Source organism: Oikopleura dioica, chromosome XSR, assembly GCF_907165135.1.
Source record: "Oikopleura dioica chromosome XSR, OKI2018_I68_1.0, whole genome shotgun sequence".
Lineage (NCBI taxonomy): Eukaryota > Metazoa > Chordata > Appendicularia > Copelata > Oikopleuridae > Oikopleura > Oikopleura dioica.
The window spans coordinates 8,690,740-8,709,328 of NC_137294.1; the positions used below are offsets into that span (position 1 = coordinate 8,690,740).

At 42.8% G+C, this 18,589-nt stretch overlaps 6 protein-coding genes and 1 non-coding gene across 17 annotated transcripts; 3 read left to right on the forward strand and 4 right to left on the reverse strand.

Moving 5' to 3' along the window:
- Positions 1-36: 36 nt before the first annotated feature.
- Positions 37-17,553, reverse strand: LOC145709650 (calcium uptake protein 1, mitochondrial-like). The gene is made up of 8 exons (XM_081787345.1): positions 17,543-17,553; positions 2,016-2,209; positions 1,652-1,954; positions 1,220-1,440; positions 862-1,144; positions 669-821; positions 492-622; positions 37-452 (listed from the first exon to the last, which is right to left on the reverse strand). Exons 2-8 carry the CDS (start codon positions 2,196-2,198, stop codon positions 257-259), a joined length of 1,470 nt encoding a protein of 489 aa, XP_081643471.1. The 5' UTR covers positions 2,199-2,209; positions 17,543-17,553; the 3' UTR covers positions 37-256.
- LOC145709653 (uncharacterized) lies at positions 2,243-4,513 on the reverse strand. Its single transcript, XM_081787346.1, has 7 exons — positions 4,006-4,513; positions 3,845-3,961; positions 3,617-3,802; positions 3,500-3,571; positions 3,294-3,428; positions 3,002-3,247; positions 2,243-2,813 (listed from the first exon to the last, which is right to left on the reverse strand). The coding sequence occupies exons 1-7, from the start codon at positions 4,511-4,513 to the stop codon at positions 2,674-2,676; spliced, it is 1,404 nt and encodes a 467-aa protein (XP_081643472.1). The 3' UTR covers positions 2,243-2,673.
- TRNAL-UAG (transfer RNA leucine (anticodon UAG)) lies at positions 2,870-2,951 on the reverse strand. Its single transcript has one exon. It is a non-coding gene; the product is annotated as a tRNA-Leu (tRNA).
- LOC145709654 (ankyrin repeat domain-containing protein 49-like) lies at positions 4,569-6,326 on the reverse strand. 2 transcript variants are annotated; one of them, XM_081787347.1, is made up of 5 exons: positions 6,185-6,326; positions 5,558-5,669; positions 5,181-5,270; positions 4,784-5,134; positions 4,569-4,709 (listed from the first exon to the last, which is right to left on the reverse strand). In XM_081787347.1, exons 1-5 carry the CDS (start codon positions 6,191-6,193, stop codon positions 4,621-4,623), a joined length of 651 nt encoding a protein of 216 aa, XP_081643473.1. In that variant the 5' UTR covers positions 6,194-6,326; the 3' UTR covers positions 4,569-4,620. The 2 variants fall into 2 exon arrangements, with proteins under 2 accessions (XP_081643473.1, XP_081643474.1); XM_081787348.1 differs by having other exon boundaries at positions 5,181-5,266; positions 5,554-5,669.
- LOC145709648 (bromodomain adjacent to zinc finger domain protein 1A-like) lies at positions 5,420-10,306 on the forward strand. Its single transcript, XM_081787335.1, has 10 exons — positions 5,420-5,599; positions 6,452-6,599; positions 6,648-6,901; positions 6,946-7,202; positions 7,249-7,938; positions 7,985-8,654; positions 8,696-9,233; positions 9,275-9,718; positions 9,768-9,975; positions 10,044-10,306. Exons 1-10 carry the CDS (start codon positions 5,509-5,511, stop codon positions 10,176-10,178), a joined length of 3,435 nt encoding a protein of 1,144 aa, XP_081643461.1. The 5' UTR covers positions 5,420-5,508; the 3' UTR covers positions 10,179-10,306.
- LOC145709649 (SMAD family member 3-like) lies at positions 10,823-15,234 on the forward strand. Of its 10 annotated transcripts, none has more exons than XR_014134921.1 (16): positions 10,824-10,946; positions 11,239-11,313; positions 11,584-11,676; positions 11,921-11,955; positions 12,029-12,127; positions 12,178-12,288; positions 12,357-12,406; positions 12,485-12,531; positions 12,651-12,686; positions 12,911-12,949; positions 13,076-13,136; positions 13,531-13,763; positions 13,839-14,016; positions 14,099-14,239; positions 14,314-14,605; positions 14,656-15,233. XR_014134921.1 is itself a non-coding variant. In XM_081787338.1 (15 exons), the coding sequence occupies exons 1-15, from the start codon at positions 10,933-10,935 to the stop codon at positions 14,467-14,469; spliced, it is 1,365 nt and encodes a 454-aa protein (XP_081643464.1). In that variant the 5' UTR covers positions 10,823-10,932; the 3' UTR covers positions 14,470-15,234. The 10 variants fall into 10 exon arrangements, 8 of the variants coding, with proteins under 8 accessions (XP_081643464.1, XP_081643462.1, XP_081643468.1 ...); XR_014134922.1 differs by having other exon boundaries at positions 14,791-15,233; XM_081787338.1 differs by having other exon boundaries at positions 10,823-10,946; positions 13,534-13,763; positions 14,314-15,234.
- On the forward strand, positions 16,431-18,420 carry LOC145709168 (synaptotagmin-A-like). Its single transcript, XM_081786849.1, has 9 exons — positions 16,431-16,439; positions 16,474-16,592; positions 16,636-16,696; positions 16,747-16,843; positions 16,889-17,092; positions 17,535-17,695; positions 17,741-17,924; positions 17,998-18,202; positions 18,249-18,420. Exons 1-9 carry the CDS (start codon positions 16,431-16,433, stop codon positions 18,298-18,300), a joined length of 1,092 nt encoding a protein of 363 aa, XP_081642975.1. The 3' UTR covers positions 18,301-18,420.
- Positions 18,421-18,589: the final 169 nt, after the last annotated feature.

Below are 18,589 nucleotides of genomic sequence, written 5' to 3' on the forward strand. Positions count from 1 at the left end.
GTAAAAACACGGACAAGTGAAACTGCAAGAAAAAAGTTAAAACGCTCGTGATCAACACGGCTTTTCAGAAGAATATATATTTGAGGTAAGTCACATTTAAAAATGACAAAAAGTCGCATTGGGAAAGATGGTCAAAATGAGTGGAACGTAGAAAATCGAAATTGAAAATTGAATTGAAGTAGCAAGAAAGAGGAAAACTTGTATGTACAGAAGTCAAAACTTGAAAAATAAATATATCCGAGGTAGTTTGCATCGATTAATCGCCGAAAGAACTCGTGCTTCCTTCTTGGCTCATTCCGGACTTGACAGTTTCGGCGAAGACTTTGACGGACTCAGGGGCGAACGCCTCGTAGCCACAGACGCTCAGTGCCGAGAACTTGTTCCAGACACCGAGCTCTCGCTTTGAGTCCAGCCCACGAATCAGCCGCTTCTTCATGACGTCGATGAATTCCCTGAGAGTTCGATAAACTTAAACTTTCAAATTGATTTACTTGTGCGAAAGGGTTCCGTTCCCGTCTTCATCGAAAATGAGGAAGATCATTTCCACCAGCTCTGGCTTGAGATCGACACCACAAACTGTTTTCGCAATCGACGTCATCATTTCTTCGTTGACTTCTTTGCCCTAGGATGATTGAAGTATGAAAGAAAAAGGGAGATGAATTACTTACGGCCATGGCGAAGAAAGTAAACGCGATCTCGATTTCATGGATCGATTTTATGAAATTGAAGAAATTCAGAACTTCGTCGAAGTGAATACCCGGGTCAATTCTCTGCTCGAAGTGGATTTCTTCTTCCCCAGTTTCTTCATTGACAGTTTTCACCTTCCCAAAAATATGCAAAAGACAAAAGAAAAGAGAATACCTTTTTCTTTTTATAAAACTTATTCAGTCGTTTGCGGATCTTTTTGGTCTTGTCCGGGTCCATGCGCGCGTGCTCGATCAACATCATTCCAAAGTCTTTCATTTTGGCGATTTCGTTTTCGCCCTTTTCGAGCAAGTCGTACTCCATCTTCAAAATATCTTTCTGGAGCTCCTCTTGGAACTTGGTGAAGTCCTGCGAAGAGAGCGAACGGGATTTGTCTTCGCCAAAGAAAAACGCAGAAATATTTGACTGGCGTTTCTTTCGGTGACGTTTGACGACAGTGTTTCCTTTCCCGGGGTTAAAAACTGATTTTTCAAATTGAAGCGAAGTTTTTATTCAAATGATTATTTCCAAACCCTTTCCTTTCATGATCGTCTCTGTGACTTTTTCGAACTCGGCAGAGTCGACTACGCCGTTTCCGTCGAGGTCGAACATCCGGAAGGCGATCTCGAAGTTGCGCCGAGGCGTCGTCAACAGCATCAAAATGAACATGTAGTCTTCGAAGTTGATGTAGCCGCCGAGATTCTGAAAGGTCGGCTCCAGCTTCGAAAGATCCTTTTTCGACATTTTCAGCGCTTTCTAAATCAAAATCAACAAATTTGAAATAGCAGAGAAGATGCTCTGTTAAGATTGTCAACTCGCAAAGGTTAGCTCAATGCCAAATACACAAAGAATCAATCGACTACTTACAGTAACGTCCTAAACGCACTTTAGTATTGAATTGCTGGCAGGAGATTTAGAAATTGAAAGTCTACTTGAAGGATATACCGTTCTTTCATCGGTCACTTACTCTTTCTGTCTTGATCTTCTTGTACTGATCGAGCTGCAAGTTGCTTGGCTGGAGATCTCCGCCGGGAGTGAGCGACCTGATCAGATCGTTGGGCGTCATGTAGACCTCGTTCGCCCGGTCATCGTCTGTTACTGCTTGCACCGTGGCAAAGTATCGGAAAACTTTATCTGGGTTAGAGTGCAGCCGCAGCTTATTCTCGTACTCCATCATTCGTTTCTGCTTGAACTTTTTCTTTTCGGGCTTAGGCGACTCCACAGGCGCTTCCTCCTGTGCATCTTCTCCTTTCAACTGAAAGTCTTCAAAGTCGGGTTAACTAAGGTACTAGAACTCAAGCAGTAGCGATTCAATTAACCCTAACTGAAAGCGTATTCTCCTTGGCGTGGACCGTTTCCTTTTCAAGAAAAGCGCACGCCATGACTCCTGCAACGACCGGCGCAACTACTGGGCTAAAGGAGAAGCTCGAAGAGCCCGAGTCCTTCTTGCCCGAGTAATTCTGGCTCGCGACAGCGGAAAGCTGCCGACACCATTTGCGAGCGTTTCGATTCATTCTGATTAATTCTCACTCAGACACACAACGACACATCAAGACAACTCATTTTAGTTAAATATAGTGTATTGTCAATCAGTTTGAACATGATAGAACAACGGCTTCGTACAAAAATAGCGTGGGGAAAAACTATGGAAGGAAAAGGGAACCTAAGGGGTATGATAAATGAAAGTATGATAAATGAAACAAATAAAAGTTGGTTGAACTAAAAGACCAGTTGTTCGCATTCTGTGGCTATCATTTGATCTGACAAGTGTGGAATCTGTGAAGTGCACCAGAACGAATAAAAAATTTAGACGTAATTTCTAAGTAAGACAAAATAAGATAGTTTTAGGGAGTGAGCATACTTACCTGTTACCTATCGTGAAATTTGGAGACGAATAAAAATGTCTTTTGACAAGAGGAATGTGTGAGTGACTATCAGCTAACAATTATAGGGTCGAAATAGATGGAATTCTTTAAGTTTTGTGAGGTTTCATTCTGCGATGAGCACACGTCCATTAAAATACTTTGTGGCGAATTTGGAGCCGTCGGCGGTCGGGTCCGAGAAACACATCAACTCCTTTTTTATCTTCACTGGGTAGAGGATGTTGTCGAGGAGGAAGGTGGCGAGACCTGAACGAGAGCTTTTTGAAAAAGAATCGATCGAAAATATTTGATTAGCAAAAGCTTGACAAAGGTGGGATTCGAACCCACGCCCCCGGAGAGACTGGAGCCTAAATCCAGCGCCTTAGACCACTCGGCCACTTTGCCTTGGCTATTCACGCGAAGAAGTGGTAATATAACAGACGAATAGAAGTCACCTTTTCGTCGCCAACCAGGAGCGACCCAAATGCGATCAATAGCAAGCTTGACGTCGAATCGTTCCTGACCTGCTAGTTGCCAAATTTGGCCTTCCTCGCCGATCCTGCCAAGCATTGCTCTCTTGCAGCCTTGCCAGGCTACAATTCCGATCACCATCCCTTTGTGGATAGCGCAGAAGACCCGTCGAGGAGCAGTTCGGACGTATTCGCCAAGAAGCTCGTCAACGAACTCCAGAAGCGGCTTCACTGAAAATGAAACTCGTTTACTCTCTAGTAAAAAAGGAAGAACAACCTTCTGGGTCCATGCTTAGAACTGAGCCGCTTTGAATTTCGCCGAATGAACACTTGTGCGTAGTCAGCTTTGTCTTCTTTCGCCACGTGAGCAGTTGGTGCTTGTGCTTATGTTCATCCTCGTATAGCGCAGTTCTCCTGGAACAGGTTTCCAACTTTCACCGTCAAAATCAGCGGGCGATTTGACATTGGTTAGTTTGAATCCTTTCCTGAAGCCCAACTGTTTTTGGTAAACGCGCGGGATGCTATCAATCCAGCCGCACTTCTTGCATTCTTGGTCTAAATTTAACGATTATTTCCTCAAGCATTCGTCTATTCTTTCACCTTCGGAATCGTTCGTCAGAGTCGACTGCTGTGAATCTTCAGAGCTTGCTGGAGACGACGGCCGTGTAGATGAAACGGGCTCGAACTTTCGGATAGTTCGGACGACCGCCGTTCTGTTCTTCGCGGTGAAGCTGATGATTGAGCTTTGCCGAGCTCCTGAGCGTCTATACTTTTTTGCCGGCTCGGCTAAAACTCGGAATCAATTTACACAGAGCGAAAAAGATCAACCTTCGTTCTGGGAAGAGGCACTCTTTCGTTTTTGAGCAAGCTTCTCTTTTTCCTTTACTTTTGCATCCGCTACCGCCATCAACATCGATAAAGGAGTATTGCCGACCTTTTCAAGCTCTAAAAGATGATCAGTCCTGTGATTGCGGAATTTTCGAAGTTACTGATTGTATGCTCGACGATTTCGACGTGAGGGACAGGCTCGCTTGAGCGAGCATCTTCCGTCTCTGACGGAGTGTCTTCGAATGTCTGGAGAGGGACGAGTTTGGGCAAGCTAGCTTCACTCGACACAGCTCCAGTCTGCGCCTCCATCGTTGTATTAATTTCTTTCCCGCTCTCTCCTTCTTCTAATTCAGTTTCCGGAGCCAGCAGATTGAGATTGAGGCTGAGCTGAGACTGGATTTCATCGAGCTCGGGCATCTCATTGCGTTCCTCGCCATCTTCTACTGACAGTGGCGTGGAGGCTCGTTCATTCTCGTTCCAATCATCCTCGCTCCAGTCTTCGTCAGTGTCGAACCCCTGTCCCATGTAGAAGCCTATGTACTTCCTCCAGCCATCCAGCCTCTTCCGCGGGTTCTTATTCCTTTGCCAACCTAATTCAAGATATTCGCAGAGTCGTTCTTCAGTGAGTTTTTCAGGAATCTTGAGACCGTGAAAGACAAACCCTTTCATTTCAGCAATCTGAATAAGGAATTCGTCAAAAGGGAAATAAAATAAGAACATGGCAGGGGCTCATCAAATCGTGCAAAACTCAATCTTTCGACGGCTGATAATCATCTTCAAAGGAAGAAAGACTCGTCTCTGCAGAAAAGCGCGCTTTCAAAGCCGCAGTATCGTCTTGCCAGGTCGAGGGCACTGTCACCCCCGTCTAAAATTAATCATCAACATTTGCTGCATTAGAGGCTCTAATCTCCTGAAAAGGGAGACTAATCTCGCCCGTACCGTTTTCAGTTGAAACGTCGCAATGGGGCTCCGCTACAAGAACGGAAATAACGTTGAGCATTTCTTTCTCGGACGCGGCTAGCTGTAGTGCTGTCAGGTTTCCGTTAGTCTTTGAGTTGACATCCGCGCCGCGCGAAAGGAGGATGCTCGCCATTTCGTCGTTGTTCCATCTGGCGGCGGAGTGCAGCGGCGTCCATCCGTCTCCGCTGCGCGCTTCGATCTCTGCCCCACACTCGATCAGGAGCAAGGCGACTTCGACCGAATTCGAATAGGCGCAGCAATGCAGGGCTGTGTACCCGTCCTCGTCGTGTTTGTTGATGATGGCGGAAAGCTGACCACTGTTCATGAAATCTTGAATTCTTAAGTTAAATTCGCAAATTTGAAAATTTTATCTTACTTTTGACAATATCGACACGGTTATTCTTAGATGCGAAGAGTAGTAGGTCATGTGGGCTTTTCGCTCTGGCCTCTTCTTCGTTCAGGCTCTCTGCAAAAAGAAAAAATTAATAATTAGCAAAAAATTGGCAAGTATATGCAGGATATATTTTTGGTGGAGCAGCGTGACTGTGGTCGACCAATCGAAACGCCGCGCGGTCTCAAGAATAGAGCAGTTCTCGCGTGCGCGGTCGTTCTTCCCGCGCCCCTGGGCGCCAAGTTCCCAAGTCTTGGAATCTCATGGAAGTTATCTGTGACTTGGGAAGTGTCAGCTGAGAGGACGAAAAAGAATGTACAGGCCTCGGCGATGCGCTCAGTTTTATTCAAAGGACTACTCGCCTGGATCGGACTCATCTCCTGGCCATTCTGATTTTGATGGAGGTATGTCATCGTATTTTCGTAATTCTTCCGTATCCAAATCGCCTAAATTATCCAACTCCTCACTGAGAAACTGTGCTTGGGTTCCATCTTATTGTTTATAATTTGGGGTTCTCCGCTTTGTGTTGGTGCTAAAAACTCGCAGTGGCCAAGTACAGGCAGGTGTCAAGCTGTGCAAATAGGATGCAACGGTCCCACCGACACGCGCAGCCTGCTGCGATGTCCTGCAGAGACTGGTCCTAGCACCAATTTCGAGCAACGCTCGGTGTGATATAGCTTCAAAATCAGCAAGCTAAGCCTCTTGCATCCTATTTGCACAGCTTGACATCATGCCCGTACCTGGCCACTGTGAGTTTTTAGCACCAACACAAAGCGGAGTGAGCCTATAATTTTAGTTTTTTCTTTACATATTAGTACCCTCAGGGATCATTACTAATTAAAACCAAAATACTTCGTATTTTTTGATACCGCTTTTTTATTCAAAAATCAAGAACGAAAAGCGTCCCCATCGATCGCCCCGATTGCTCAGTTAAGCGCCTACTAAAACCGTGTTTGCACGGGAAAACGCAGATTCCGTGGCACCCAGCCCTGGGCCATTTATTGGGGATTTTCTGGTTGACTTCCAGTAGATTCTCTCGGCGCTATTGAAAGTTGCGTTGTGTGAGGGGGCCAATCACGCTTTTTTCACGGGCGCGCCAAAACCTGCGATCGAAACCCGGACGAGAGAAAATCGCTGCTCTTTCCCCGTCCTTGATCTCTCGAGAATCATCGCTTGTTTTGCTCTAAAAATTCCTCTAGAACCTGTCACGTGACTCGTCCCTAACCTTCCTTTAAATGCTGAAGTGTTGTTTTTAGAATTCATATATGCAAATACCGAAGTAGGAGACTTTTGCTTCGCGATGCCTTTGCTAAATCGAGGCCCGTTCATTCCAGTTGATGTTCCCGAAAATCTACAGGACGATGAGAAGGTCTACTTTTGCGATGTTACTGGGGAGATATTCAGGTATCATCTTTCAATTTGATCAACTCGCGCTCAGCGATTGCGCTTTAGGTCGTTCGAAGCGTTCTCCGGCCGCAAAATTCAACTGGACACTGAAGTCTGGAGCTGCGAAGTGACCGGCAAGAGCAACATTACCTACGATGAAGCAGTGCAGTCTGAACGGGAGGCCAAGGCAGCCGTCAAGAAGGTCGACAAGAGACTGACAAGAGCGATTTTGTTCTTGGCAAACAAAGCAAAAGGACGGACTGTGCTACAGAAACTCGCTCATGAAATAATGACCGCAATCAAAGATATCTACGTTCTTGGTAAAGACTTTTGATATATTAATTTTGCTAAAGCTTCACTTGAGGCGAGAAAATAAAGCACCAAAACAAAAAGTTCCAAGTCGAAGACATGAAATACGTCGGACTGGAGAAGGAAAACATGAGCCCTGGTGGCCTATCAAAGTTTGTCTACACCCTGGAAGAGTCGACCGAGCGCAGGAAGAAAAAAGTAGAGGGGGAAGAAGTCAAGGAGTCTCCGAAAAAGCAGATCACTGTGAAAGCAAAGGACATTAAGCAAGGATCGCGTAATCTCTCGAAGCCTCTTCTTTGCTATATTCTCAAGGTAAAAAACATTGGCAGATCAATTCTAGAATCAGTGAAATTTTAAGATGCACACATTCCAGTGCGACGAAGATAGATCTTACGCTCTTTTGCCAAATAGCGTGAAAAATTACAGAATAGAACAGACAAAATGGAGCGAAATCTTCAACGGGCCAGAGCCGAAATTCGAGAAGATGGAGCCGAAGAAAGTAGCGCCAAAAAAAGTACTCAACAACAAGATGATGCAAAACATGATGATGAAGAGGATGGAGGAAGAAGAACGGCAGCGACGAGAGAAGATTGACCAAGCCGCTAGCCAAGAGCAACGCCTGGCAGAGGCTAAGAAAGCGCTCGCACAGGCGAAGAGAGAGTGGAAAATGATCCGAACTGACGAGACTCTAGACGATCTGAGTCAACACAAACTCCCGTCGCCACTGAAAATTGAAACGCCACTGCCAGCTCAATTCATGGCCGACGCACTGACCCTTTGCGAATTCCTGCGCACTTTCCACGGCGCACTTGACTCCGTCGAGTGGGAAACGAAGATGAGCAAGTTCTCTTTGGAAGATGCGTTCAAAATGCTCACAGAAACTAAAACCGATGGCGTCTTCTGCGATGTTTTAATTTACCTGCTCGGCTCTTTGCAAAATAGCACGAAAAAAGAGGAAGAAGAATCGGAATCGAAGGCGAACCCCATTTGCCGCCAGTCGGACTCTCCGTTTCTGGATGACAATGTTGCTACCACAGTAGTAAACGAGGTATTCGTCATAAAAATTGGATATATTTGCTCAATGATTTTTAAAGGCGTGGCCCATCGGTTCCAAATTTAATGCCGATGAAGTGATAGACTCTTGCACTGAAGTCGCAATTTTCTACGCGAAGGCTCTTGGGGATTACCCTGTCAAATACACCATCGACGAAACTACCGTCACTGAAGTTTTGCGCTTGATCCTGCTCTCCGGCGGAGCCAATCCCAGCAATGACATCGATAGTAACAGAATGAAGTATCGCGGTGGATATCAGACAACAGATAGCACATTCCTCAATGCACTTCGCCGCGATGAGCACATTGATTTGCTGAAAAAGCTGGAAACTGAGTCAGTTTTCACCTTAGCTCCGGAAGAAAGATTACGGCTCGTCATGCTCCTGACAGACGTTCTGATTGTTGAAGGTGAGATCAGATACCACCAAGACGAGATGGACGAGAAAATCCTCGAAATAACGGAAGAAATAAAAGAAATTAGAAAAAACGCGAAAGAGGAAAAGGTTCGATTAGGTCAAGAACTACACAAAATAAGAATCGATCTGATGGAAATGAAGAAAGCGAATCCCAATCCAAACTCAGTAGCTCTCCGAAAAATCGAAGACTTGCAAACGAGCATAGCCGAAAAAGAGTCTCTCGCTGCCAGCAACGAGCAAGAGACTGAAGCAAGTATCGACGATGCCAATGCAAGAATTCAAACAATCACTCTAGGTAGACTCTCAAGAAACGACCTTGACTAACACAACTTCTAGCATTCCGCCCAATCTATCTTGGCTCTGATAGATTTCATCGTCGCTACATGATCTCATCAGCTTCGCCCGGACTGATTGTAGAAGTGCCCAACAGAAACGAAATACCTCTTCCGGCGAATGCTGACAGCTGGGAAAACTACAAAGTTCCGGAATTTCAGAAACAACCAAAGCTTTCCGACTTCATGGAGAATACGAAAGGCCGCACCGCTCCTTCAGCTCCTGCTGATGAAGTAATGGAAGTCGAGACACAAGAAATACTCCAATCAGAAAATGCGAAAGCTTGGACAGAAAGTGCGCTCCACGAGCCTGGCTTTTATATTTACGACGAAGAAGCAACGATCCGCGTTCTTTACGAAGGCCTCAACGAACGAGGCGAGCGCGAAAAGACTTTGAAAGAAAGAATCCAAAGACATTTCTTCCTACTTACACGAGACATTGACAAAGCAGGCCCTGGTTTCTATAAAAATGGAAAACTGCTTCAGTTTACTGAACCAGAGCCTGATGAAAAGCACGACGTTTTCGATAAAGAAATACTTCTGTAAGTTTCTTTTATAATCACGTTTAATAAAATAATTTTAGTGCACGTGATTTCATTCTTGAGCTCGAAGAACGAATATTCAAGGCTGACTTTGGCGATCTAGAGTCGGCCGAAGAGGAGCGCGAAGCTCTCCGCGAATTCTGGCTTGATCGCAAACAGATTCGTTCCCGTGATTACAGGAAGGCTCTTCTCGAAAAAGACGAAAACTTGTTCCTGAAGTTCAATGATGACAAGGACATAGAAATGACGATGCGTGTACCAAACTACTTGTCTGAGCCGAACAGTGAAAGCGAAGAGCTTTTCGAAGTGCAAAATCTAGCAGCATCAGTCATAGCTCTTAGAAGAGCAATACGACAAGATGTGCTGCTTCGACCTCTTGGCACAGCATCAAATAAAAAGGGAAATAAGCGTGAAAAAAATGAAGTGTGGAAGGCCGTTTACAACAGTCAAAAGAAACATTGGGAAGCTTCGCTTTTGTCAGTTCGGTTAGTTTGGCTAGAATCCTATCGGACATGAGTCGTAACTTCAATTCAGGTCACCTGCCGCACTAATGCTCCACTTGATTCATCTCGAAGAATGCATCAACTGGTCTCAAAGTATTGAGAATATTCGATGCCAGAAATGCAAAAAGAAGTCTGATGGAGAAAATATGATTATCTGCGATGGATGCGAGACACCATTCCACACTTACTGCCACAAACCGAAAATAAGAAAAATTCCAAGCGGTGACTGGTACTGCAAGGTAAGTGGTAGAATATCGTTTTTTTTCGTTCGGACTTTTTAATATGCTGTTTTTTCATGAATATTTAGCAATGCAAAGCGGAGCAAGAAAAACAGCAATCACCTAAGAAGAGTAGACGATCGACAAACATATTTGAAATCGACGAAGACTTGGAGCTCCGTCCACGAAAAAGAAACAAAGTAGATTACAAGGAACTCCCCTAGAATTTCTCCCGCGATCACTTCACACGCATTTATCTTGTAACATACTATTGTTAGACATATTTTCGCGTCTTTCATAACTGCCATTTAATACAATTAAAAAAAGATGCTTAGGATTTGACAAATACAATCTATGAACTTTCAATCCAGGATGATGACTGACTGATATTGAAAAAAATGCTTTCGTTTTGTACGTACTTGAAGAAATAAGGAAGGGTAATCTCGACTTTAATAAGGGATGGAAGTTGGCATTCTTCATGTAGTGACATAGTGAAAAAGCTGACTTCCAAGCGCATCGATCGTATCCAAATGCAATATCGCAGGTTGAATTAAAGCGGTGCCGAGTCTCCGTCTGTCCTCCTCTCCCTCGACGGACCAACTATTGATTGTGACTCTGACTCTCCGACTGGGAAACGCGCAATTTCTAGTTCATCCTCTAGAATCGCGGAAGCCCTGAAGCCTCAACAGTATCGGATGTCGAGGTCGAGAGATTCGCAACGAGTACGCATGATTCACATTAGCTAGTGCTACTGGGGCCGCCTGATCCATTTTCTGCCGAGTCAGCTCAATACCGACTGCTGCTCTAACTAAAATGCGTGAGCTCTTAGTTTCTGCCTCGTCCGTGAGCCCAGGGCAACATTTGCCGTGCACATTGCTTCTTGATTGCCACTTTCGTAATACGTATTTTGAGTTGATTTTTGTAAAGGAGAAGGAGGAAGACGGCCGCGCTCACGCAGAGCGCCCGTCGTTGCGACACATGGACGTGATAAGGTGAAGGCGAGAGTCGCGTTTAAATGCGACAGAGTAGAAATCGAGTGCTCCGAATGTACTTGTCGGACGCGGGACTATGCCATATAAAACCAATATCAAGGGCAATAGTAGACAACAACAACCACAACCATAATCAGACCAGTTGTTGTGTCGCCGTCTGTCTGGACTCGACGGCGACCAGAGTGATCCATTTCAGAGAAACCCAGAGGAACCACTCGGCCACTCACCTTTTCCTATTTTATATCTTTACATGCTCAAGAGACATAAACAAAGAATAACATATTGTTGAAAGGCGAAAGCTACAGAGGATAAGAGTCAAGGCCAACAGAAGAAAGATGAGTGCGATGGTCGTCGACACCAACCAAAGGTTAGTCGGGAAGGCCCCGCTAGCGAGTAGATTGTCTGACAGTAGCGACCCTTTTTACGCAGGAAGTGATAAAAGGTCTTACTCTGTCAAAACACGAGCTTTGTTCAATCGTTAAAACTTAGTACCTATAACTCAAGGCAAAATAATGGTTTTGGTTTTATCTTGAAGAAGTTTAGAGTCTTATGTAAACCTCGTTTAAAATTTACTAGAGTATTCTATCAAATTTTAACAGTTCAAGTTCGAAATAATTTAACTACATTGTGGGTACAGAAATGACACTCAAATCGTCAACGACCTAATGCACTACTCAATCAATAACGCCGAAGTCAGTATTCAAGATCAGCAGTTCTACGAGTGCGCCGTAAAGGAACTTCGGTTGAAAGTGACTAGAAAAAGTTGACTCCGTTACTTTGTTTTCGGCGCAATGAAGGAATCATCCACCCGGTCCAGACATTATTATTTTCCATATATGTCTGTCTTTAAAATTGTATTGATAAACTGGAGACATCTTTGTTTAATCTTTCTGATTTCCTATCGTCAGTCAGCCTCAAAACTAAATAGCAAACAGTGATAATATTGAGTTGATATCGCTATTTTCAACCTTGTAAAAGTCGCTCATCCGGAGGCTGCGTCGCAGGAATGGTTCATTTCTCTCTGTTCGAAATTCATTGTTCTCCCGAAAGGTGCGTGAATCTATTGAACCGCCAAAGCCAAGAAAAGGGTATCGTTGAAAATCTCATCAGAAGCGTGAAGCATGCAGACCAGGACACTGCCTGTGTCAAAATTCCACGTTCTCTTGATGGACGCATGCAAGGTATGTAGACAAAAATCGACTAGAAAAGAATAACGAGCAAATATCTCCAGTTATGCAGAAGAAAACTATTCCGCATGTAATATTTTACCAAATATGGCGAGATAAAACAGTGAAGTCGTACCACGAGCTGCAAGCAATCGTCACATGTCGCCATGCATACGGTAACAGTCTTGAAAAGAAAAGCGAGTGAAAATGCCGCAAGTAAGTGAATTTATTGTAATGGTTTAAGACATGTCACAGACCGGTGGCGAGATCTGTGTCAACCCATTTCATTATGAAAGGAAAGTTGAGAAAGTAAGAAATAAGCCGCTATCCAACAACAATGGAAATATCACATCATTTCCTCAACTAGAAATCAGGCGCGTGCGACCACAACTGAACGGCATCCACCAACTGGTCGATAGGTAAGATTCTAGGCAAGGGCAGAACAGCTCTATGCCGAATATGATAAATGTATGAACAATAGCGACTCGAATCGACGTTTTTCTTGTGATTTTGATGCAAATGAAAATTAAATATTTAGAAGAACTCCTTATTGTTACAGTATGAGTTCGATTAGGTAAGGTTTTTGCATCAAGTGGGTTGTTTTATGTCCGTCAAAATTTCATTATGAATGAACTGCATTTGGATTGGAATGTTTTTCATATTTTACCTCACCCAAAGGACTTCGTTACTTTCTCCACCATGACAAGTCGTCACGCATATAAATAATCCGAATGAGTTTTGAATCTAAAAAACTGCATGTTCTTACGTCTTCACTTCATTAAATGTTAATTATAAAAGAGCGAAATACGGAGCGGACATTCGATCTTCAATAAAACTGTAAGAAAAAAATGTTTGCGACCATGAATTATTATTTTTCTTTTGTTGTGTCAAGCATGATAACAGATATTTGTTAGCCACTAATCGAAAGTTAAAAAGTCAACAATAGCTTCATCTATATTTAAGACAAAGCCAAGATACTTGCTATTCGTTCGACGACAGCAATCAAAACATGGTTTATGACAACGTAAGTAATCTTTCATGTGAATTGAAACTTATCTATTTTACGTGGTTGAACTTACTGGGAAGCTCTCAGAGGGAATTATTAACGTCATCTATCGTAATATAAGTTAGTCTCAGAGAAGCAACCAACCAGTCGAGATTTTAATCAAAGAGATGTCGAGCAAATTTATTCTAGTTTTTTTTTTAATTTAACCTTTGTGATTTATAATTTAATCTTATTTTCGAGAATACATCTTCCCCATTCTATTTCTACTGTAATTACTTGCTCCAATTTCACGCATGATTTCAATATAGATAAAAAGTAGAAAGAAGTGAGACGTCGTTGTTGATTTGGCTGAAACTGGCCTTTCTAATTTTCGTACTCTGATCCCAATACTAACAAGCTATTTAATTTTTAGCAGGCAACGGCTCTACCGGCCTCCAACTTCCAGCAAACAGCCCTTGTACTGCATCAAGGACAGATGCAGTATTCCAACGAAGGAGAGACATCCACTAACAATGGTCAAGCGTGGCTTACAGTAGCTTACTGGGAGCGAGAGATTCGTCTCGGTGAAAAGTTTTTCGGTTGGCAGCCAGACGTATTTATCAGCGGTGGATACAACCCTAACACTGAAAACGGGTCTAAATTCTGGTATGTTTAACTTTCAAAAAAGTCAAATTCATTTTTTTTATTACTGAAAGCAAGACAAATAGTCTTTTTTTACAGTCTTGGAGCGATCGCGAATCCAAGTAGGGATGACAAGACCAGCTCTGTTCGCTGTCACATCGGGCAAGGGATAAAAATCTCCGGAGGTCCAAACTGCCAAGTCGTTTACCTTGACAACCTTTCTGATCATGCTGTGTTCATCCAAAGTCAAAACTGGAATATTCGTGCCGGGCAACACGTAAGTTTATTTGTGAAATGCACTTCCTTTGTTATATAACATGTTCGAACTCGTCTAACAGCCGACAATTGTGAATTTTCAGAAAAATAAAATCATAAAAGTCCCTTCGCGCGGCAGAGCTGAGGTCTTCAACACCTCTGACTTTTACGAACGACTCTTTGCCGCCAAAATCCACGGATACAACGCCGTCGCCGATCTCGCTCACCACTGCACCATGCGTCTCAGGAACTGGATAAATCCGATCAATATTTTTTACGCGACAATAATTTATAAGAATTGTAATTTATCATCAATGGAAGCTTCGTGAAAGGCTGGGGCGTGGGCTACAAAGTGCAAGAGATCACTTCTACTCCATGCTGGGTGGAATTGACCCTTCAACACTCACTCGCATGGATCGATGACTTTCTTAAGGGTCTTGACCCTCCAGGAAAGAAGCCAAGCTCATTCACATAAAGACTGCTGTTTTCAAACAGACACTATCTTTCCCTTTACCGCAAGACTCAATAGGCACGTTCTCCTTGTTGATTCCAACGAGGAGTGCTATGTTTGTACAAGTTCTTGCATCTTTCTCTTCATTTTCGTCAGTTTCGTAAGCACCAAAAAACTCAGCTTCCATGAAAAATTGTATGGTTTGTTAAGCTTGGCTCAAGATGTTCCAAGAGCAGCCTTCCATTATCATTTACTGCAGATGGAAGCTCGCTTGCTTCTGAAATGCTGAGCAAAGTTTATCGAACGATGCAATAAAGAAGATGATCCCACATGCAATCATTTCAGATTGTTTTGTCAAACAACTCAGACTGCGAATACGTTCTATATTAATCATCCATTTTTCATGGTCGTTGCGTAACTAACTGACGTCGATTCTTTCAAAATTTCGCCATGTGTTTGGAAGTTTTGGGGAAAACTGTCTTCACTCACTTCTCTCATTTCCTACATTAAAAACAAACGAAACAAAATAGATACCTTTCGCGCTTCCTGCAGCTACCTTCCAATCCTTCCATGATTCGACAACAAAAAAATATCAAAATAATTGTTTACTCCTCCTGTACTTTGTCTATCTATCTCTTCGACGCTGTTTGTTTTCTTTTTTTATTTCATCCACAGTCTGTCATCCTTACCCCTTTACCAATGTGTTAGAAACAAAAAATTATCAAAGGCCCTGCTCTTCAGAAATAAATCGACCCTATTGCTTTTTGCCCCCAAATCGGAACTCTCTACTTTCTACTTTTTTATTTATTCGGCAGGTCGAGAGAAAAGTTCAGCGTCAATCTCGTTTTTTCGAATATTTCCTCCGACTTGGCATCAATCTTCATCGAGAACTAGAAGAGAGGAGGTTTTATAATTGAGCTCATTTTAAACTTATTCGCCAAAAATTTAACTCACCATTTTAGTGAAAGAGAAGGATCCTTTTTCATTGCTTCTCTCTGTTATAGGTTCTATGGAAAATGTAAAAAATTGGAGTGAGGCCTACCCTTAGAGAACGAGCGCGCCCCCTTTCCTCCAGAGACCTTTCGCACAAAGGCTTAAATCAATAAAGTCGATGGGCTCACGAACGAAGCACCGAAATCACTAAATTCAACCCATCTTGTTACAAGTAAACAATCCCATTCAGCGGCACCGCTGTCCGCTAATATTGGAGCAGTGCTTATATTGTATTGCGCGCTTTGAAAGATCCTTGAGGAGGGATTAAAGTCTTCGTCATTTGCGAATGAATGTTTCGATTTAGATTTGTTAGATGTTCAGTTGTTAGATTTTCAAGTCTAATTCTGTTAATTTGTTTGTTAATAAGATGAGTTTTATCGCATAAAAGTTCAGGAAAAGGTTCAAAAATCTTTCTTGTTGAAAATATCGAAATCCTTGAATAATAAATTGGCGAAATCATTTGAATAGAACTCTTGTTAACTGGTCTCAAAGGCTAGAATAAGTGCGTCTGAATGTTGATTGCATAATTAATCACACTGGGCAATTGAAGGAATCGCTTCTCTTAAGCTGAAGAGAGAAGGTTCATTCTGAATGGTTGCGGGTTCTGGCAGTGCTGCTCGTACAATATAAATATCGACTTGAAATATTCATCCTTTTCATCGACACTAAGTCGCATAGTGGCGCGCTTTGCAGAAAAAAGAGAGTCTTGCGCAAAGAGCTTTTTACCAAGAACAGTGAACCCAACTGGTGCAGGAGAAAACTTGAGAGAGAAACAAAAGCTTCACGAGATGAGGCAAAAAAGAGAATTGCAAAGTAAGATTTTCAAAAGACAAGATACCTATAAATATATAAAATAAGTGCTAACATTGAAATAAAACTATCAAAAATGATTAAGGTACGGTGGACAGTATCACACGCAATGTCGGGAAAGCTGGCTCCACCGTTGTCAAGTACTCTGAAGAGCTTTTAAATAAGGCCAGGTTCTTTTAAGCATGACTAAAGCAAGAATCAAGCATAACTGTGAACCGTCAACAGGAAACTGAGAAAATCCAGGAAGCGACTGGATTGCCACAATGGGCGGTAATCGCTCTTGCCGTAATAACGGCGATCGTGACCTTTTGTTTGCTCATATGCGTTTGCAAAAAGTGCATTTGGTGAGATTACGAATTAATTCAGTCTGAGACGAACATAATTAAGCAAAAAGCGTAAAAAATCGAAGAAGGGAAACCAAAAAGAACAAGTCATCGACATGTCGCAGGTAATGAAGCGCTCTCTATGCTCCGAATACTAAACGAGGCGCGTTTGTAGTTCAAGAATCTTGGCGAAGAACTTGACGAAGTGTCGAAAAAGGAAGACACAGAAGAAAAGGAAAAGGAGAAGCTGGGTACTCTCCGATTCAGCTTAGGTAAACTGTCAATATTAATCGCGGGATCTGCAAGAGATGCTCTAGATTATGACTTCGAAGCGAACAACCTAAAAGTGCACGTGATGAACGCGAACGATCTCCCGGCGATGGACTTGAACGGCACTTCTGACCCGTACGTAAAAGTGTACGTCCTTCCAGACAAGAAAAAGAAGTTCGAGACCAAGGTGCAAAAGAAATCCCTCAACCCAGTTTTCGACGAGACATTCAACTTTAAAGGATCGGCGAAAAGTAAAGAAATTAGACATACGGGCAAGCATATGCCGCGACGAAGATTGAATTCTTTCAAAACATAAAAAATAGATGAGAAACACTTGACACAGATTCATGTTCAACATAGAGGATTTCCAGCATCTCTTAGACTTGCACTTGATGTATGAATACTTTTCCGAATAGATTTTTATGTGTCGCGAGGTAAAATTAATTGTCCTCTGTTCGAGAAAGCCCGATCAATAATACCCTCGATATTTGCTGAATAACTCTATCGAAACATGTGTGCCGATAATTTCCCAGAGGTATTCGATTTGCGTGTCAATTCAGCACGGCCCTAAATTTGTCGTGCAATTCTCCGTCTGCACCGTTCTCTTCGTTGATGTCAAACAGAATCCCCCTTTTACATGCGACGAGTTAATGAGAAATATATTATATATTCTATTTGATTCGCCCTTGGCAGTGCTCTACAAAGAAATCGGCTCTAAAACTGTCGTCCTCGCCGTTTACGATTTCGACCGCTTTGGAAAACATGACATTATTGGAAAAATTGAAGTTCCGCTCAATTCGATCGATCTTGGACAAATTTTCGAAACAACGAAAGAACTAGAAGCTGCTGACAAGGTTTTACTTATTTATAAGCGTAAAGTGGTTGATTTTCTATTTCAGGATTCTGAGAAATTGGGAGATGTTTGTTTCTCTCTCAGATACGTTCCGACATCGGGTAAATTCACTGTGGTTATCTTGGAGGCGAAGAATTTAAAGAAGATGGACGCCTGCGGTCTTTCAGATCCATACGTGAAAGTCAACCTTATGCAAAACGGGAAGCGGCTGAAAAAGAAGAAAACAACAGGCATGAGTTTACGATCATTCTGTAATGCCGCATTGATTTATTACTGCAAGCGGCAAATTGAAACTCGCCAAAGTCAAAAAGAATACTCTCAATCCCTATTACAACGAGTCATTCAGCTTTGAAGTTCCCTTCGAGCAGATTCAGAAAGTAACTGTAGTCATCACTGTCCTCGATTACGATCAAGTCGGCTCGAACGATCCAATCGGAAAAGTTGTCGTCGGCTGTGGTGCTTCTGGCCAAGAACTCAAGCATTGGAGCGATATGCTCTCGGCGCCACGGTAAAACTTTTCTCAAGTTGGATTTTGTCTTCAAGTGTCTATCTAGGCGACCGATCGCTTCATGGCACTCACTGCAGCCAGCGGAGGACGATAAGTAGACGAGAAAGACCCAAAGAGACTGACAACTGCTGTTGGTCCAACAATTTCATCATCGTGACCATTTTCCGACTTTGATATATTTAAACAAAAATCATGATTTATATGTGCAATATATGCTTCCGTATCTATTATTTTTCTTAATATCTTCAAAAACAAAAATAAATAAAGACAAAATTAAATGATTCTTGTGGTTGACTGGCGAAAAAGCTTTCAATCGTATGCCGACACAAAAAGCTTTTAGGAGAACATCACATAATTCTTGGACATTGGATGGTAATGGACGTCATT

Excerpts from the sequence above, each read along its gene's own strand:
- LOC145709650 (XM_081787345.1), bottom strand. The coding sequence starts at position 2,198 with ATGAATCGAAACGCTCGCAAATGGTGTCGGCAGCTTTCCGCTGTCGCG. Across the intron at positions 1,441-1,651 it reads AGAAGATCAAGACAGAAAGA|AAAGCGCTGAAAATGTCGAA; the intron begins GTAAGTGACCGA and ends ATTTTGATTTAG. Across the intron at positions 623-668 it reads TTACTTTCTTCGCCATGGCC|GGCAAAGAAGTCAACGAAGA; the intron begins GTAAGTAATTCA and ends CAATCATCCTAG.
- LOC145709653 (XM_081787346.1), bottom strand. The coding sequence starts at position 4,513 with ATGAAAGGGTTTGTCTTTCACGGTCTCAAGATTCCTGAAAAACTCACT. Across the intron at positions 3,572-3,616 it reads TCTGACGAACGATTCCGAAG|ACCAAGAATGCAAGAAGTGC; the intron begins GTGAAAGAATAG and ends CGTTAAATTTAG. Across the intron at positions 2,814-3,001 it reads TCCTGGTTGGCGACGAAAAG|GTCTCGCCACCTTCCTCCTC; the intron begins GTGACTTCTATT and ends GCTCTCGTTCAG.
- LOC145709648 (XM_081787335.1), top strand. The coding sequence starts at position 5,509 with ATGTACAGGCCTCGGCGATGCGCTCAGTTTTATTCAAAGGACTACTCG. Across the intron at positions 6,600-6,647 it reads GTTACTGGGGAGATATTCAG|GTCGTTCGAAGCGTTCTCCG; the intron begins GTATCATCTTTC and ends ATTGCGCTTTAG. Across the intron at positions 9,976-10,043 it reads GCGGTGACTGGTACTGCAAG|CAATGCAAAGCGGAGCAAGA; the intron begins GTAAGTGGTAGA and ends ATGAATATTTAG.
- LOC145709654 (XM_081787347.1), bottom strand. Across the intron at positions 5,271-5,557 it reads AGGAGATGAGTCCGATCCAG|AGAGCCTGAACGAAGAAGAG; the intron begins GCGAGTAGTCCT and ends TTCTTTTTGCAG. Across the intron at positions 4,710-4,783 it reads CGACGTTTCAACTGAAAACG|ACGGGGGTGACAGTGCCCTC; the intron begins GTACGGGCGAGA and ends GATTAATTTTAG.
- LOC145709649 (XM_081787336.1), top strand. Across the intron at positions 12,950-13,075 it reads ATTCGATCTTCAATAAAACT|ACAAAGCCAAGATACTTGCT; the intron begins GTAAGAAAAAAA and ends TCTATATTTAAG. Across the intron at positions 13,764-13,838 it reads GAAAACGGGTCTAAATTCTG|TCTTGGAGCGATCGCGAATC; the intron begins GTATGTTTAACT and ends CTTTTTTTACAG.
- LOC145709168 (XM_081786849.1), top strand. Across the intron at positions 17,093-17,534 it reads CTTTAAAGGATCGGCGAAAA|TGCTCTACAAAGAAATCGGC; the intron begins GTAAAGAAATTA and ends CGCCCTTGGCAG. Across the intron at positions 17,696-17,740 it reads AACTAGAAGCTGCTGACAAG|GATTCTGAGAAATTGGGAGA; the intron begins GTTTTACTTATT and ends TTTCTATTTCAG.